A 19,212-nucleotide genomic window follows, 5' to 3' on the forward strand; every position below is an offset into this window, starting at 1 on the left:
GTGTGGTCATGTAATGACTCACTTAATGACCACATCACTTAGCAATGGAAGTTCCAGTTCCAACGGTGGTCGTAAGTTGATGAGTACCTGTACCTTGATATTCAGACACCTGCCCATGGTGAACACAGAGGGATTCCACTTACCCTTTTGTTTCCGTCGAATCTCAGCGCTGCCCTGTAGGGATCACACACAGAGAGAAGAAAACACAGTGATATGATTGATGAGGGACTTGAAATAGGAAATATGCGCCAACTCAGAAAGCTCAAACTGCCCAAAGAGCTGCTGATTCAGTTCTACAGAGGAATCATTGAGTCTGTCATCTGCACCTCCATAACTGCCTGGTTTGGCTCTGCAACCCAACAAGACAGACACGGACTTCAGAGGATAATTAGAACTGCAGAAAAAACAATGGCTACTAACCTGCCTTCCATCCAAGACCTGTATACTGCATGAGTCAAAAAGAGGGCTGTGAAAATAACTACAGACCCCTCACATCCTGGGCATAAATTGTTTCAACTTCTACGTTCAAAATGACGCTATAGGGCATTGCACACCAGAACAACTAGACACAAGAACAGTTTTTTCCCCAAATGCCATCACTTTGCTAAACAACTTATTCCCACAACACTGTCATATTACCTACTAAGACTGTATTACTATTATGCTTCTCTTCCTTCCTAGTACCTATCTCTTCCCACTTATGACTATAACCATGTGGCTTGTATCTTTAAAATTTATATTGTCTTATTTGTTTCCTAGTATGATTTGATTGCTTATTAATAACCTATGATTATCACTAAGTATTATATATTATAATTCTTGATGAATGTATTCTATTTTATTTTTCTTTATGTACACTGAGAGCATATCCACCAAAGACAAATTCCTTGTGTGTCCAATCACACTTGGCCAATAAAGAATTCTATCTATTTGCAATCCCCTTTCAAAAACACAATATTCTCTACTTTTTCTCCCCAACCCAGTTCTTCTGAGGCTGAGTGGCAACAGGATGGACAAAGAAATATCATATGTGCATATGAACTAATCAATGCGATTAAATGTTTGGATTTGGATGTCTGCATTCAATCCATTTTGTAAATAAAAAATTAAAACGTAGCATTGTTTGCGCAGTCCTAATATGAGTAAATTTCACCTAAAATGCCTCTTGTATTAGCATCTTTCCTTGAGGGTGTTAGTCCTAAACAAACGAGTAAGTTAGTAAAAGAACAAAAAAAGTCTTACCTCTTTGGAAGCTGCTGATGCCAGGCCCTGTTGGCCTCTGACAAACCCATTCTCATGATTTACAGAGTTTCCTAGTTGTTGCCCTTGCTTCTTGGGAGTGGAAGGGACAGCAGCATCTGGAGATTTAGGCCCCATGGCATCTGCTCCAAAGTCTTGCCTTTCCAGAGCAGGGTCAGGCAATGCCTCTGGGAAAACCAGAAAGAAAGAAAGAAAAAACAAGTGGTCAATAAATTAGACCATTTTGGCAAGAGGCTTGAATGGTAAAATATGCATGGAAAGCTAAAGTATAAGGAGCAAATTGATAGGCTACTTCCAGATGTGCTAAACTAGAGAATGTCATAAGTGGCAATGAGCCTACAGACTGTAACATGAAACTTATCTGGAATTTTTAAATGATATTCTAGGGTTTTGGGGAGGGGGGATCATGGTGATTTCTGAGCTCCATGGGAAAAATGTGATATAAAGGTAATAACAATAGCACTTAGACTTACATACCGCTTTACAGTGCTCTACAGCTCTCTCTAAGCGGTTTACAGAGTCAGCCTATGGCCCCCAACAATCTGGGTCCTCATTTTACCCATCTCGGAAGGATGGAAGGATGGTTCAACCTTGGGCCTGGTGAAGTTTGAACTGCCAAATTGCAGGCAGCCAGCAGAAGTAGCCTGCAGTACTGAACTCTCACCACCGCACCACCATGGCTCATATATTATTATTTATAATATATAAATTAACAACGAAATGGAAGAGTCCAGGATAATTCTGCAGTTCTTCACTAGATGCAACCGATCAGGCTTCTTACCTGCTCCAGAAAGGACCTCTTCCAGTCCACTGATATTATCCACAGGACACCTGCAATCAATTCCTTTTGATTCCTCCTGAGTGGTGGGGAGATCAAGCTTGGAATTCTGGGTTCCCTCAAACTCAGCGGTCATGCTTTAACAAGAAGGGGGGGGAATTATAACCTTTGATCTCCTCTATTACATAACAACTACATGTTGCTCACCAGAAGCACACACACCCCACCAGATATCAAACAGCGCTCCCGCAAGATGAATGCATGTAAGGTCCATTAAGGAAAACACTTGAGTATTTGTGGGCACTGAGAATTCAAAGATTGGCTGCCGTCCCTTCTCTTGGCACCAAACGTCACGAGATGCTGGATCTCCATTTCAATTTATCAATCCTAATTACCATATTTGTTGGAGTCTAAGACGCACCTTTCCCCCCTAAAAGAGGATGAAAATTTGGGTGCGACTTATACACTGAATGTAGCCCCACCCACCCACCAGTCTCAACCCTTTGGCCTCTGCCTCCCAGCAATTTACCTCCTTGCAGCAAACAGGGAAAATGGGGTTTGTGGAGGCTGTAATAGGCTATAGCAATCCCTGCAGCCTGAAACAGCTGATGATCGGGAGGCCCAAGCTGAAATTGAAATTGAAACTTGCTGTTTGCTCCATGAGGCAAATTGCTGGGCAGATTTTTTTTTCTTGTGCTAATCAGGCTGTTTGCTGCAAAGAGGTAAATCAATAACTAAAAATGCCTATAGAACGTTCAAATTATTAGACTTATTTTTTAAAGGCTGCTTTGTTATTGTTCTAGACAGCTTAACAAAATGAAGAATATTTTTAAAATAAATGCTTGATCTGAAGAGGCCCAATGCTATTGTATCTTCTTTTAAGTAGCAGAGAATAACTATACTTCCAGAAAGCACATTAATTTTAACAGCATCTGTACAAGTATAGTCTGAGATGTAACACTACAAACAGTGTACATTGTCTGTACTGTTTGCTGTTTGTTGCAAGGAAGCAAATTGCTGGGAGGTAGAGGCACATTTTCCCTCCTTGTATAAGACGCTAGGTGCGTCTGATACTTTGGAGCGGCTTATACTCCAAAAAATACGGTATTTTATAATCTAGCCTTCCCCAACTAGATTGCCTTCCAGTTGAGACTCAAACTCCCATCATTCCCCAATCAGCCTCCAACTGGTTGGAATTCTGGGAACTGCAGTCTGAGCATCTCAGACATGCCAAGCAGAGGAAGACTGTCTAATGATCATTAGATCATAGGATTGAAACTGTAAACTTTCTTTTAACAAAACAAGCAAATGGTTTTTGCACCATTTTACCTCCCAAACAGCTTATTTATATATCAGCAAGAGAATTTGAAAAAATAATGTGTAATTCCGCAAGGGGAGCATCATATCAGTTTTGGTCCAGTGTGCAAATAATTGTTGACAACAGTTGTGGACAAAATGGTTGGTTGGTTGGCTTTTCTATTCACCAAATAGGAGCTGTATTGGACATAACTAGGCACAAAACATCTGTTTATCAGGGTATTAGCTAGTCTCCCTTCTATATGTCTACTTTTATTCCTCTTCTGGGCAGGGTGAAACTCCTGGTGAAAACATCCCAACCCTTGAATTCTCTATGAAAGCTCATGATACCCCATTTGTGGCCCAGAAGCGTTGCTGGGTTTGACGGCAACAGAAGACAAATAGGTCAAGGATCTAAGCTACTATCCCCAAGGACACTTGCAATCCCTCCCATGGAAACTATTAGAGGGAAAATGCCTAAATTTATTATTGGAAAGTTTAAAGCGCAGCCAAGATGTAGCTTGAGTAATGGGAAGCGGGAAGGTCACTAATTTCTTCAAGAGATATTCCATCTGTTCCTTGAACCAGAGAGTGTCCTCATGTTGCAACATTCCCATCAGTGGTTTCTCTCCTATGGAAAGCTTGAGTGAAAAGGGCATTGCATATTTTGTTATGGAGGGCTATGTCACGTCTGCAGAAACACCAAGAAGCCAACCCCTACTAGGAAATTCGTAAACAGTTTCTTGAACCTTTTACTCTACTCTGTTACTCTTATCTTCTCCTGTTGCTATTTACTTCACTACCAAGAGGACAAAAAGGTAGAAGAAAAGAAAGAAGCCATGACCTACACACACCACATTGTCTAACTCTGGTAGGTGGGGTAGTTTGGATCCTTAACAATTGAACAGCCATAGAGACTTCAACGTTCTACTCACAAAAGCATTAGAGGAATGTGAAGTCAACTCAACTCAACTCACTAGAGGCTTCCAGGTCTAACAAGCTTCCATTGTCCAACTGAAGTGGCCATTTCAAGTCCTAATTTCAAATACTATGAAAATGATCTGGTTGTTACTTGTTTGGTTTATTATTGAATTTATTGGTTTATTTATTTATTTATTTATTTATTTATTAGTTATTTATTAGTTTACTATTATTACATTAGCTTGCCAGAGAAAGAGAAAAAGAATACATGAATGAGAATTAGATGTGTATGTATGCATATAACTGTGCAGAGTTGTTTATATGCAGAGGTTGCATATAAAATAAAGATGTAAATAACAGAGAATTCTGCCTAGAGTCCAGCCTAGGATATGATGCACTCGTTTTAGAGAGGGCAGGGATGCTGCTGCATTTATTGGTTAGGATTTATATCCATTTTTCCTCCAAAAAATGAAAGCACATTATAAAGTATTCCCTCTAGATTCCCCCCCCCCCAGCAATAATAACCCTGTGAAATAGTTTTACTTTACTGTTGAATGTATTATATAGATAACATACAAAACGGGTTAATTAAGGCAGCAGATAAGTAGGTTGGGAGAATACATCTATTATATATTCATTTCCTAAACAATTACTTTGAAGGTGTCAGCACAGATGAAAAATCATTAGACTGAGCATACAAAAATCTCATACATCGCTAGAAGATGATATTTGCAGCTCAGGGTTGAATTGTGGGGCCCTTGGTGCTCTCTGAGCATAATTGTTTTCTTGAAGACATTTCATTACCCAACTAAATAACATCTCAGGGGCTAGAAGGGAGCCTGGTAGCAAAAAAGCTTAAAAGAAAACCAAAACACCTCCGCACCAGCAACCGACTTCCAGATAAGATAATTAAAAGCATGGATTAATTCCAAACTAACAATCAAGCAGTAAACAATGTCCAATCTAGGAACTACCAATCCAGATAAACAAATAGTAAACAACAATGTAATCAGAACTACTAGAAGAAAACAACACTTGACAAGGCAAGTCACTCTACAGAAACATAAAGCACTTCCTTCTAGTACTGAAGATGTTACCTAATTGGGTAATAAAACATCTGCAAGAAAACAGTCAAGATCAGAGAGCACCAAGGACTTCACATTCACATACATATTTTGCAATATGCGTAGAAAACATCTCGGGCATGACCAAAAAACTCTTCTCTTCCCTTCCCCCCAGAGTATATATGAGTCAGGCTAAAGTTAGCCTTCTCTGCATCGCAGGAATGTTCTGTTTGCTCTAAGCATTCTCTTCACTAGGCTATGGACCAAAAGCAGGTCCTTCATATGCCCACAGTTCACATCCCACATCACCAACCATACCCCACGGCAACCCTTGCCAACAAACAAGTCCTCCTCTTGATGGATGTCTGACCTGGATGTTGGTGATGCAGAGCTGGCTGAAGAGTCATCACTTCTTGAGCTCAGGTCCTCTAACAAAGAATGTGGTTGCTGGGGAGCAAAGAAAGCCAATTAAGGATAGTATCTGTCTCAGGTGAGAAGTAATGCTTCCTGTTGCCAACTGAACTCCACTTTCAGCTTTCCGTTGAGTCACAAATGAAACTCCCGGGAAATCATAACAGTGGGAGATGAATCACTGGTATATTTGGAGATAGAGGACAATGGAATTTCCAAGGTGCCTGTCTTTGCTTTTCTAATGTAAAATCAAGTTGATGCTGTTTGTTATTATTACTATTGGGATGGCCTAAAGGCCTAAGATCTTGGAAAGATAGACCAGAGAGATCTTCGGGGATTGGCAAAGTTTAAGAAGACATCTAAGCAAGAAGGATGAAGTAGGATAATGATGTTGGGGGTTCCCCATTGTGGGGGGGGGCATGTTTAAAAGATGTGAATCTGTTTCATGTTTCATAAAATGTAGATGGGAACCAAGATCCCTGGTTTTAAGTTGGAAGGGACCTTGGAAGTCCAACCAGGCTGAAAACCCTACACCACTTCAGACAAATGATTATCCAACATCTTCTTAGAAACTTCCAGTGTTGGAGCATTCACAACTTCTGGAGTCAAGTCATTCCACTGATTAATTTTTCTGTCAGGAAATTTCTCCTTAGTTCTAAGTTGCTTCTCTCCTTGATTAGTTTCCACCTATTTCTTCTTCTCCTGCCCTCAGGTGCTTTGGAGAATAGCTTGATCCCCTCTTCTTTGTGGCCCCCTTTAGGGAAATTGTGTCTTAGGAGTCTGATATTCCTGAGATGTCCCACTATCACAAGACAACCATAGGGACTACATTGCCCCCTAAGATAACCACTCCAATCTACCACATTTGCCATTAACTCTAAAAAGATGTTCTAACGCTGTGTTTCTCAACCTCAGCAACTGTGGACTTCAACTCCCAGAATTCCCCAGCCAGCATGTGGAAGTCCACACATCTTAAAAGTTGTTCCAATTGAGAAACACTGCTCTAAAGATAAAGAGATGCTCAAAGGACCATCCTTCATCCATTTCCCTACTGAAAGTGGAGAACTGTGGCTGCCGATTTCATACATGACTTTGGGCAAACAGATGTGTGCTCTTCCATATGAAGCAGAATTGTGCACCAGTCAGGTTCTGGCATTGGCGGACATTGCAATGATTTGTGCGCTGTCTTGACATTGCAACATATGCTTCAAAAGTAAGGGCTAAGAATTGTGGGAGTTGAAGTTTTTTCCTCTATGAAGCAAAAGGTTGGGAAATTTGACCTGTCCCAAAACTTACTTGCGGGTGAAGAGGAGATTCTGGGGAAAGAGGAGACTCCGAAGAAACCAGTGGGATTTTCTTCAGCACCAGAGTCACTCGACTGGATTCTAGAAGCTTCTTCACGAGATTCATCCGGGTCCAACCCACCTGCACAACCAACCATTTGCCTTACTTTTAATGATAAGAACAAGGGTCTTTATTGTTATCTTTTGACACATTAGTTACGCACACTGCATTATGAAGCAAGATACAAAGGCATCACTGAGCTGTTTCTTTTAGGAATAATAAAAGGAAATGTAAATAAGGATGTTCAATATATAATGCTCCATATAATTATCGCAGCCAGAATCTCATTTGCCCAAAATTGGAATCGAAAAAGCCATTCCCTCAAATGCAGAGATCATAAAAAAGGTGCTAGAATGCGCAGAAATGGACAAACTAACGATGGAACTAAGAGATAGAGAGGAAACTACGAGATATGGAATAGGTGGTATAATTGGCTTGAAATCAATGCATAATGAATACTTGGAAAATATAACAAAAGGAGATGGTATATGTTCAGAAAGTCATAGAGATGTAAATATTGAATATATATGTATATATTGTTAAAATGAGAAACTATGAAAAAAGAGGAAAATGTATATGACAATATGTTGTAGTGTGGAAAACCCAAAATTAGAAGAGAGAGATACCGATAATGGAAAGTTGTAAAAGTGTAATTGCGATTTTAATGTTTGGAAAATGTTGAATTAAAAACATTAAAAAAAAAAAGTATTACTATACATACAAGTAGTCCTTACAATCACTTGTTTAGTGACCATTTGAAGTTACAGGGGCACTGAAAAAAGTAACTTGCAACTGGTCCTCACCCTTATGACCATCACAGTATCCCCATGGTCACATGATCAAAATCCAAGCACTTGGCTACCAGCATGTATTATTGAAGCATCCTGGCATTGTGCGATTGACATTTGAAACCATCCCAGGTTGCCTTCTGACAAACAGAATCAATGGGGGAAGTCAGATTCATTTAAGGACTGCATGATTCATTTAACAACCACAGTGATTCGCTCAACAATTGTGGTTAAAAAAAAGTCATAAAATTGAGCATGATTCCCTTAACAATTGTCTTGCTTAGCAACAGAATTTCTGGTCTCACTTGTGGTCTACCTGTAGATAAATGTGGTTGTGACTTTATCCTTCCAAATCAGACAGGTAGCCATAAGAGTGGTAGTGAGCTCCATTTGTGAAACATTCTCCCCAGCAGACCTGTTTGCTACATATAGCCTTATCTTTTTCAGGTCAAAAAATGTAATTTGCTTTCAAAACCTTTGAAGCAACCTTTGTAGAACAACTGATCATTGTTTTTGTGGTTAATTTTTTTAAGATACTGTAATTTTTGGAGTATAAGACACACCTTTCCCCCCTAAAAGAGCATCTTATACACCGAAGACAGTCATTTTTGGCCTCCCGAAGCCCCACCCCCACATCCCATTTTAGCGAAAAACAGAGGCATTTTTGCCTTCCCCAAGTCCCCAGAACAACTCTGCAGGCTTCAGCAGAGCTGGGAGAAGACAAAAATGTGCCAGTTTTGGCAAAAACTAGCCGTTTTCTGCCCATTTGTCGTATAAATGGGGGCGTTTTTGTCTTCCTCCAGCCTTGCTGAAGCTTGCAGAGTGCTCCTGGGGGCCAGGGAGTCCAAAAACCTTTTTCCTTATCTGTTCAAAATCTTGGTGTGCCTTATACACCGGTGCGTCTTAGAGTCCAAAAAATATGGTCGTTATTATTTTGTGGTGTATTTTTTTAAAAATCTCTATTGAATCACTGTCCATACTTTCATATGGAGTACATCAAGAGGAATGCACATCTTCAGAGACAGCTGAGAGTAGCTTCCTATAGCAATCATGAAAAACTGGAAGAAGACATGGCTGCTTTCATGAGTCAATGAGAGGTGCTTCGTGCATGAGCCTTTGTGTTCCAAAGCATCTCTTTGCAAGCATTTGCACATTTCTATGCTCTAATCCTAATTCTAGTGCTTATGTTTTGGCTCATGCAACACGTGATTTTGCTAAGATGTTAGTGCATTTGGGACTTCACATGAGAAACCTAGTTATACAAACCCCCAGTCACAAACATCCCAACACAATTACAACTGGACAGCACCAGAAGGTCCTTTGGCAAATGAATTATTTTTGCAATCAATGACATTTCCCAATTACAAATATGATCAACCCAGGTAGAAAAAAAAAATTAGCTCTTGACCTTAGTGAGTCATTGCAGAATGCATTTGGGCAGCGCACTTTCTATTAACTTAAAAGTTAATACACGTGAGCTAATGCAGAGATTAGGCTGTCCAGCTATTGTAGGAGGAGAGCTGTGTAAGTCCGTGGGGGCATAAAAACCACAGGACGCCTTGTGGCACCTTTCCTGACTAATGAAATTTTATTAAAAGCCAGCAGCTTTCATGAGTCAGTCAAGCCTCCTATTTTACAGAGGACTGTTCTCTTATTTGAAGAACTGCCCTGATTTATTCCATCTTAAAGATACACAATCACAGGAAGAGAAGCCAGGAAATACTCAAAGTCTCTCCCAGATAATAAGGATCTAAATCCTACTTTAATTATATTGAGGTTTATATTTATATACATATATTAGCATATGGAAACTTTTCCATCTTTTCTCCTTCGGAAGTAGAATAGAATAATAGAGTTGGAAGGGACTTTGGAGGTCTTCAAATCCAACCCCTTGCTTAGGCAGGAAACCCTATACCATTTCAGACAAATGGTTATCCAATATCTTCTTTAAAACTTCCAGTTTTAAAGCATTTACAACTCCAGTTGATTAATTGTTCAGTCAGGAAATTTATCCTTAGTTCTAGGTTGCTTCTCTCCTTGATTAGTTTCCACCCATTGCTTCTTGTTCTACCCAAGGTTGTCCAATCTGGGGTGACCCTGAGGACACAGATAAACCTCCAAGTGCTTCAAAGACCCGCTAAAAGGATGCAAATGACCAGCTGTCTGCAAGGAATATAAACCTTCCATTCCCCACTAAGGTTTCAGAGCTGAAGAAGCTTCTTGGATGAGAAGCAAAACGTCTTCAAAAGAAAAATCAAGAAAGTCCAGTTGCCGCCAGAAAAAGATTGTCCAATCTCTTCTTAAAAACTTCCATTGTTGGAGCATTCACAACTCCTGGAGGCAAGTTGTTCCACTGATTAATTGTTACAACCTGCCTCCAAAAGTTGTGAATGCTCCAACACTGGAAGTTTTTAAGAAGAGAAGTAGGGAGAGATACTTTCCTCGGCCATAAAGGATCTCCCCATCTTCCAGCAAAACAACTTCATGCAGCAGAAAAATTAAGGCAAGTGATAATTAAGGTCTGTCCCATTCTCTCCCTTATACGGTAGCTCAGCACCCCAATTCATCCTGATCCAGGAACCAAGCAGAGAAGAAGTCTGGACTTACCACCACCTGGTCATTGACTTGGACTATTTCATCACCTGGGAAGACCTTGCTGCACTGGTCAACAGGAATCTGGAAGGGAAAAAAACCAGGAGACCCTCAAGGACAAGTCCATGGGAGCACAAAAACCAAAAGAGTCTCGTGGCACCTTTCCTGACTAATGAAATTTTATTAAAAGGCAGCAGTTTTCATGAGCTGCAGTCAGTCCAGCCTGCTATTATACAGAGGACTGTTCTCTTATTTGAAGAGCTGCCCTGTTTTATTCCTTTGGAGGGAAAGGGCTGAAAAGGCAGTACGGATGGATTGTATAATTGTAGTAAGGAACTTTTTGGGCAGGCACAGTCAAACTCTTGGGGGTGGAGGAGGAAAGATTCCTGCCCAGGGGATTAAGTATTAACTTCAAGCTTGACCTTTTGGTTAATTCTAGCTCAATAAAGAATGCAAGGGAACGAAGGAGGCAGTTGTGCCAAAGAGCGGAGGGGAAGGGATAAATGGTAATTAGCCAAGTATGATGCAGAATCCCCACAGGGAGAGAAGCAGTAATGACCATTGGACTGAGCCGCATTTTCACAGGCAACGGTTTGAAGAAAGAAAGAGGAACTGGCCTGTTGCAGAGGAGGGTCTGTTTTGCCCTGAGTCCCCTCAGGGAAAAGGACGGCCTATAAATGTTAATAAACCTTAAAGACTGGAGTTACGGGGACCCTGCTAGTCTTGGGAATGTGTCTTGGAGGGGGGAGAGGCAGAGCTATGGGACTGAACCCACTCCCACCGCACACTCACCTCTCGGGCAGTCCCCGATATCAAATGGAGACAGGAGGGCAAGGACTTAATCTCTAGGCCCTGCAGAGAGAAGATTTAGGAGACACGCTTATCAGCTCAACTTCTGGCTCCACAACAGACAGCTGCCTTGCTTGTACATTCAGTTCCTGGCACCTCTGTCGAGTCACTGGATAGCAATGGCTCATGGAAGGAGATCAGCCTTTCCGAATGCACCACCCTTCAGATAATTTGACTGCATTCATCTCCAGCCAATCCCCAGACTGGCTGTGGAGGGTAGGAGGTACAAAACATTGAAAGGAGGTCCAAAGCATCCAGGTTCAGGAATGCCAGATGAGGCAAAACTAGCCGAGATGGACCAACCCAGTGGAAGGCAATTTCCTATGTAAACAACTGTGACATGGATCATATCTAGGTCACAGCTTGAGGTTGTTAATTCCTGGATAATTTTATATATGTATAATAATTATAAAATGCACATAGAAAAACTATCCAGGAATGGGCAACCAAAGCTGGGGCATTAATCATGGTTCTTTTTTTTAGCAAAGGACCCTAAAATAAAGGGGGGGTGTCAGTGGTGGGTTTCAAAATTTTTGGAACCTCTTCTGTAGGTGTGGCCTGCTTTGTGGGAGTGGCTTGCCGTCCATGTGACTGGGTGAGAGTGGCTTTCTGGCCATGTGACCGGCTGGGAGTGGCTTGCCAGCCATGTGACTGGGTGGGCGTGGCCAACTTGTAAAATGTGGTGAAACTCGCTTAACAATTCTCTTGCTTAGCAACCAAAATGTTGGCTCAGAAACTCTGGCATTTGAAGCACGCAAGTCAAAAGTTGTCAAGTTACAAGAGCCTTGCACCCCTAACCCAGGGGTGTTCATACTTGACAACTTTAAGACTTGTGGACTTCAACTCCCAGAATTCCTCCTCTCACTCTTCATCTTGATGATGTGCGGACGGACGGGGGGAGGGAGCTGGAACCGGTTCTAAATAGCACTGTAGATTTGTGGAACATCTTCTATAGAAGAGGTTAGAACTGGCAGGAACCCACCCCTGGAGGATGTCCACATAGAGATTAGCTGCATAGAATGATGGAGTCTGATACAGGTCAAACTTGTGTGGTACATGGGGGAAATTCCTGTTCTAGCCATTGCAAGATAAGATTGATAAATCAGTTGGATCTAAGCAGAGTACACAAAATTGTCCGCTATAATGTCCTGCCTGTCAAGGGCTTCTTCAGCTTCAACCACAATAATACAGGGGCAAACAATCCATACAAACTCAAGGTAAACCGCTTCAAACATGATTGCAGAAACACGACTTCAGCAACAGAGTGGTCAACGCCTGGAATGCTCTACCTGACTCTGTTGTTACAGCCTCTAACCCTCACAGCTTCAATCTCAAACTGTCTACCGTGGACCTCAGCCCATTCCTAAGAGGTCCGTAAAGTGGGGGGGGGGGGGGGTAAGCGTACCAGGGTGCCTACTGTCCCTGTCTTACTGTCCCCATTTATCTGTATTTACCTCCTTTGTTCATGTTTATGTTCATACCTATACTTGTATCTTATAAACAAACAAACAAACAAACAATAAATAAATAAATAAATAAATAAATAGGCCCTTTTCTGGAACCCCTGGAAGAATGTCTCCATAAAGGCATCTATATAAGTTCTCATGGTATCGGTCACATGATGGGACATGAAACAAGACATTGCAACATGAAGTTCTTCAGGAGGCCTCCATGCTAAACTCTTCTCTCCTTCACCCCATTCTTCATCTGCCCTGGCAATGGTCCTTCAACATCCCAGGTCCCCTGAGCACACTCGGGCTACTTTGGCTCTTCCTTTCTCTCCCTTGATGTTTTCTCTCTTCAGACATTTAAGGCACTTCCTCAAAACAATCAGATCCACCAAAGATATCTCAGACCTCTCTCTTTGGTGTGGGAGCTTACAAGATTACCACTGTGGTCCAAACCCTTTTGGATCTGCAAGGCAAACCTTATTTATCACACAAGATTTGTGTGGAACTGAGTAAATCACACAGAGAGGAAAATATGTGTGAACAGGTAAGAAGACAGTATGCACACTAACGGTTTTGCTCATGCCGCCAAATCTTGCTAAGACCCCCTAATGAATACCCACAAGAGAGGAAAGAGATATTTGTAGTCAAGAACAGGTGTAGAATGAATAAGTACAGTATAAAGCTGGTGGACTTTGCCTTCAGCTCTTTTTGCCCAGAAAAGCTTTAATACTGACAGTGCCACGCTCACCAAATTATCTTCTGGACCTGCAGGTTCAAGTTCCACCGTTTCCAAGGTGGCTGTTTGATCTAGGAGGTTCGCTGGGCTGCAGTGCAAGATATGCTCACAGATTCCAAAAATGTGTCTTCCCTGCAGAGTAAACAGACAAAAGCTCTGGGGAAGCATGGCTTGAACTGCCCCGGGCAGGGGTGTCCTCAAGAATGACCACTCTAAGAACAAGTGAGGTCCAAGGAGCCCCAACATATAAAGTATGGACCTGTGAAATGAGCTCAGCTACAACTGGGCAAATGCTCCTGAGTTATTTATATAGACCTTCTGCAGATCTTTTCAGATCACTTAGGAAACAGTCAAAAGGGAAATCTCCCTTACATAGAAATAAACAATGCTCCTGTCATTTGCACAGGTCGCCTTCAGGACAAGTGAGGGAAGCCGAATGTCAACTCGCAAAGCATCCCTGGCCTGCTCTCAAATTGCCATAGGAAAGGGGTGGGCGGTGGGAAACTGATGAAACAGCACGGCAGCAAAAGACAAATGCACATTCCAGACTTATCTCTCTCAAGGCTGTATCCCAGGGTTACTTGAAGTGGCTGGAGGGAAGTGATCTCTACAACCCATGAAATTGCCCCATTGGAGAATGTGATTGTTGACACACCCTGGGGGGAGGGGGGAAACAGGGTCATGATTGGGGTCGTAAATTTGGTGTTAGAGCTGGCTTCACTTGGGAACGTGCCAACATGAAGCTCCTAATAAATAACTGGATTTCTTTCGGAGCTTGGCTCGAGGCTCATGATTTAATTAAGGCATCCAGGGGAACCCTGAGAGCTCCCCACTAAAGATACGGTGATGGTCACCTTCTAGAAGGCTTTGGTTACACCGTTTGTGATTCACAGCAGTCCGGTACTGTGTGTAGTTTAAAATTGGCCCCAAATTAAAACCCCTTCTACAACCCCTTAAAACAACTTCTTATGAGACCTCCTCCCATCAGACCAAGAGGTATAGTTTCTACCCTTATCCTTCACAATTTGCCCATACCTGTCTGAGGATGGATGTACAGAAATAAAATATTTCCAACAGACAGCTGGCTGACCAGATAGTCTAGCCTAGAGGTCTAGATTAAGGTAAAGGTTCCCCTTGCAAAATGTGCTAGTCATTCCTGACTCTAGGTGGCGGTGCTCATCTCCGTTTCAAAGCCAAAGAGCCAGCGCTGTCTGAAGACATTTGCATGGTCATGTGGCCAGCATGACTAAATGCTGAAGGGGCACGGAACGCTGTTCCCTTCCCACCAAAGGTGGTTCCTATTTTTCTACTTGCATTTTTTACGTGCTTTGGTTGGCAGAAGCTGGGACAAGTAACAGGAGCTCACTCTGTTACATGGCGCTAGGGATTCGAACCGCTGAACTGCCGACTTTTCTGATCAACAAGCTCAGCGTCTTAGCCACTGAGCCACCACATCTACATTATCTTTAGTCTAATTCCCACAAGTTCATTCTTTTGTGTGTTAATTGGAGAAGGAGGAGGACTTAGGAAAATACCTGCATCTCCACCACTGACTTTTCAGATGAACCCATTTACGATTCTGTATGTAAGAGTCTGTTGAATGGCTATTGACCCATGGAAGGTTGGGGAATTTGCAGTTTCAACACTGGGGTGGGGACCCAGATCTTTTCACTACTTACGATCAACAAAATTTGGTCCTCTCTTTCGGATACAGTGCACTCCTATAAGGACAAATGTAAAGAAAAGTACATTAATAGAAGCTGGGGTTGTTGATTCAAACTAGACACCCTTTCTAGTTGAAGTAGACAACTTTTCACCAAGACCAAAGATATGATGCATTCACCGAAATGCAGATGGCATTCCAATCCTCCTCCTAGTTGGATTCATGGTGATTCCAATTCAGAGTGGCGCATGGAATGTGGAGACCCATGCATTGCCCAAAGCTTTAAACAGAGTCAACCAGGAATGGGGTTTAATCTTAAAATGGTCACTTTATCAGCTTAAGAACAGGAGGCATGCATCTTATTACTGTGGGAAATATGTACATGAAGTTTTACACAACTGTTTTAATAAAGGATGAGCATAATTCATCGTGATCATCCATGCATAATCTGTGTCTGAAAGCAATTTATTCCTATATATACTGTATATGTACGAGCAGCTCTTAATCTTGTTGTTATTGCTCTCTTTTTCACTTAATCCCTTTACTTGAATAAAAGCACATTATTTCAGCAAAAAATCCCAGCAATCAATCATGGAAAATACAGGAAATTCTAAATGGTGACATTCAGGAATACCGCAAGTTCAGGTTTTAGTTGTTACCTTACTTGTTTTAAGCCCAATTTTGATCAGCTAATATCACACACTCGAGTAATTTTTTAAAAATTAGCTTTTGCTTGTTCAAAACAAAGGTTTCATACAGAATAACAGAGATGGAAGGAACCTTAGAGGTCTTCTAGTCCCACCCACTCCTCAAGCAGGTGACCCGATACCATTTCAGACAAATGGCTGTCCAATCTCTTCTTAAAAAGCTCTAGTGATGGAGTACCCACAACTTCTGAAGGCAAGCCATTCCACTGGTTAATTGTTCTGTTAAGAAATTTCTCCTTAGTTCTAGGTTGCTTCTCTCCCTGATTAGTTTCCATCCATTGCTTCTCTTCTTGCTTTCCGGAACTTTGGATAATAGGTTGACCCTCTCTTCTTTGTGGCAGCCCCTTAGATATTGAAAGACTGCTATCATGCCAACCCAGTTTCTCTTATTATCAGACTAGACATACCCAATAGCAGTTCTTTGTATATTTTAGCCTCCAGTCCCCTAATCATCTTTGTTGCTCTTCTTTTTAAGGCTGTGCCCCTCCCATTAACCTTCTTGCTATTTTCCTATCAATTTCACAATCTTAACAACACTAATGCAGTCAATTTCCATTACTCCCAATCAATTTCACAATTCTAATAGGAGTTGTATAGGAAGAATCTGAAAAGGGAGGAGGAGGAAAAGGAAGAAAAATTTGAAAGGAAATAACATTAGGAAGAATGTTGGAGCCCGAATGGCTTATTCCTTCAGTATGTTAGTTACTATCCTTAACAGCATAACATGATATAAAATTTCACCTCTTTTTCAGCTCACGGTAAAGTACTTTACACATAAAAGATATTTAGCATACAATACAGAGCCAGTTTGGTGCAGTGATTAAGGCACCAAACTACCAACCAGAAGATGGTGAGTTTTAGTCCTGGCTTAGGCACAAAGTCAGGTGGGTGACTTTGGCCCAGTCACATATTCTTAGCCCCAGGAAAGAGGCAATGGCAAACCACTTCGGAAAAACCTTGCCAAGAAAATGGCAGCGGTTTATCCAGGCAGTTTCCTATTGAATGATGAAAACAAAAGAAGTAGAATTAGAAAAGATTCCCAATCAAGTTACTGATACTGGTAGTTAGTGCCAATAATATTGAACTAAAGGTTTCCTAACTATGGCAACTTCTAGACATGTAGAATAGAATAGAATAGAATAGAATAGAATAGAATAGAATATAGAATACAATAGAATATAGAAAATTGAATATAGAAAATAGAATTGAATATAGAAAATAGAATAGAATAGAAAAGAAATAGAATAGAAACTTGTCACTTTAAATGTACACTAATCAGCATACATTAAAATGAAATTTTGTTGCATTCAGTTCTCAAAAGATATGCAACCATTATGTATATACCCACCCATCCCACACACACATATGACACAAAGAAACATCATAGTCTAATTCGGATGTATATATATATACATGGTGGGAGGAGGGGGGAAGAATCTTGTGAGTTTACCAGATGGATGGCATAGAGAACAAAGATGTTACAGAATCTGGCAGTCCTGCTAGAAATACTTCAAAACTTCCTCCCAGAGGGGAGCAACAGAAAGAAATTGTAAAGTAGATGTGTGTGACAATGCTTTGAGATCTAAGCACATAGCTCTTATAAGCAGTATCCCAAATTACGGGAGGTGAGCTTCCTATAATTTCTCCACTGTCCTTACCACTCTCTGTATGGACTTTCTACCTGAGGCACTGCTGCCACCAAACCAAACAGCGATGCAGTCTGTTAAAATGCTCTCAATTGTGCCTCTGTAAAAAGTGGCCAGGACAGGAGATGCAAATGCTGGTTTGCATAATTCACTAAAATTAAGTTCGGAGAAAACCAAGATACATAGGTATCAACTCTAGAAATCTCATTAATCTACAAATTTCCAAGCAAGCAGAAGGTGGCTAAAACAGAACAGTCAACAAATCTAGTCAAAAACTTCCTTCCTTCATAAAGACAGAGAGTTACAGAAACTGTGCTTAAGATTCATATACAATTATCTCAAGTTTAATCTCTGTATCTTCAGATGAAACTAGGCAAACTTCCTGTTTCTCCCTTCTCCTCCCCCACTGCCCATTTAAAGCTACACGTTGTCCTGCATTGGAGCAATTCTTCTATGCGCCCTCCTAGCCTTTCTCATGCTTTCTTCCTTTGGTTGAATGTCATTTCCAGCATAGCTATCTATTGTGAAATCTCCCCAGCGAATTCCACAGATTCCACGAAAGAACAACACAGACACTACAAAGATACATAGATAAGGAAAGTGAGGTGGTAGGAAACCCAATGAATATTCTTAGAATGACCCCTGAAGAACCTACCTTAATTTGTAAATCTCCCTCCTAAACAGGTCGTACCTTTCAGCCCGTTTGTTCCCTTTTAGCAGGAACATCTGAGAACTCCAGAATCCAGCCCTGCCTCCAATCCCAAAGTGTGAGTCACAGGATGACTTCTATAAAAGACAACTGGCTGGTCTCCTCTTCCAACTTTGTTTACTCCTTTCTCCTGTCCTTATTCCTCCCACCCTTCCTGGTCAGCTGCCATTTCTGTCGGTTCACTCAAGTTCAGCTTCTGTACTCTCGTTTTCAGTTAGCCAGCATTAAATCTCAGGCATGGGTAGTTTTTCATCACCTCCTAGAATAGATGCCTTCGCCATCTTCTCTAGTTTTCCTATGAGCCAGTGGTCGTAAGCCAACCACATCTTGCTCAACCATCATTCCCAGCCAGATTTCTTAAAGATGAGAGTTGCTGGGAGGCAAAGTTCAGTGACATAGGATCCACCTGGATGCCTCTTTTCCCAAAGAGCATCTAGTTGGGTTCCATCTGTTGATAACTAGATCATTTTAATATATAATAGGTGGAAGAAATATACTGTCCAACAGCTTCCAAGACATGAAACATGATTATTGTTTCTTCTTTCAACACAGTTAATCTGTAAGAATACCTACAGATTATATCCTTACAAATGTTTATATTGTTTTTGTTTCCTAATATGATTTGATAGCTTATTAGTAACCTGGACTATCACTATCTGTATCTTTTTATTCTTGATGAATGTATTTTTATTCTCCTTATGTACACTGAGAGCATACGCACCAAAGACAAATTCCTTGTGTGTTCAATCACACTTGGCCAGTAAAGAATTCTAAAGATTCTGAAACCATGGTTATTTAACTTCCAGTTATTGTTAACTAGAAGTAACAGGAACTCTCTTCTGGTACATCATAACCAGATAATTGCTACTAACCATGGTTAATCTGTATGCATTCACACTATTCAACATAGTTGGCATTCGCTTTATATCAACTTTTTTTCAATTCTGTTGCACTCTTCAAAACACTCCTGAAAATCGAACTCTTCGCAAGATTTCAT

General features: G+C 41.1%; 1 protein-coding gene across 2 annotated transcripts in view; it reads right to left on the reverse strand.

Annotated features, from left to right (window-relative positions):
• Positions 1 to 19,212, reverse strand: part of CNKSR1 (connector enhancer of kinase suppressor of Ras 1) — a 37,958-nt gene that overhangs the window by 12,500 nt on the left and 6,246 nt on the right. For both annotated transcript variants that reach the window (XM_032227576.1, XM_032227575.1), the window contains exons 5-13: positions 15,170 to 15,211; positions 13,503 to 13,622; positions 11,247 to 11,306; positions 10,470 to 10,538; positions 7,027 to 7,155; positions 5,690 to 5,766; positions 2,042 to 2,175; positions 1,243 to 1,427; positions 144 to 174 (exon numbers count right to left, since the gene is read on the reverse strand). In XM_032227576.1, the coding sequence (XP_032083467.1) occupies positions 144 to 174; positions 1,243 to 1,427; positions 2,042 to 2,175; positions 5,690 to 5,766; positions 7,027 to 7,155; positions 10,470 to 10,538; positions 11,247 to 11,306; positions 13,503 to 13,622; positions 15,170 to 15,211 (847 nt within the window). The remainder of the gene's footprint in view (positions 1 to 143; positions 175 to 1,242; positions 1,428 to 2,041; positions 2,176 to 5,689; positions 5,767 to 7,026; positions 7,156 to 10,469; positions 10,539 to 11,246; positions 11,307 to 13,502; positions 13,623 to 15,169; positions 15,212 to 19,212) is intronic.

Source organism: Thamnophis elegans, chromosome 12 (genome assembly GCF_009769535.1).
Source record: "Thamnophis elegans isolate rThaEle1 chromosome 12, rThaEle1.pri, whole genome shotgun sequence".
NCBI lineage: Eukaryota > Metazoa > Chordata > Lepidosauria > Squamata > Colubridae > Thamnophis > Thamnophis elegans.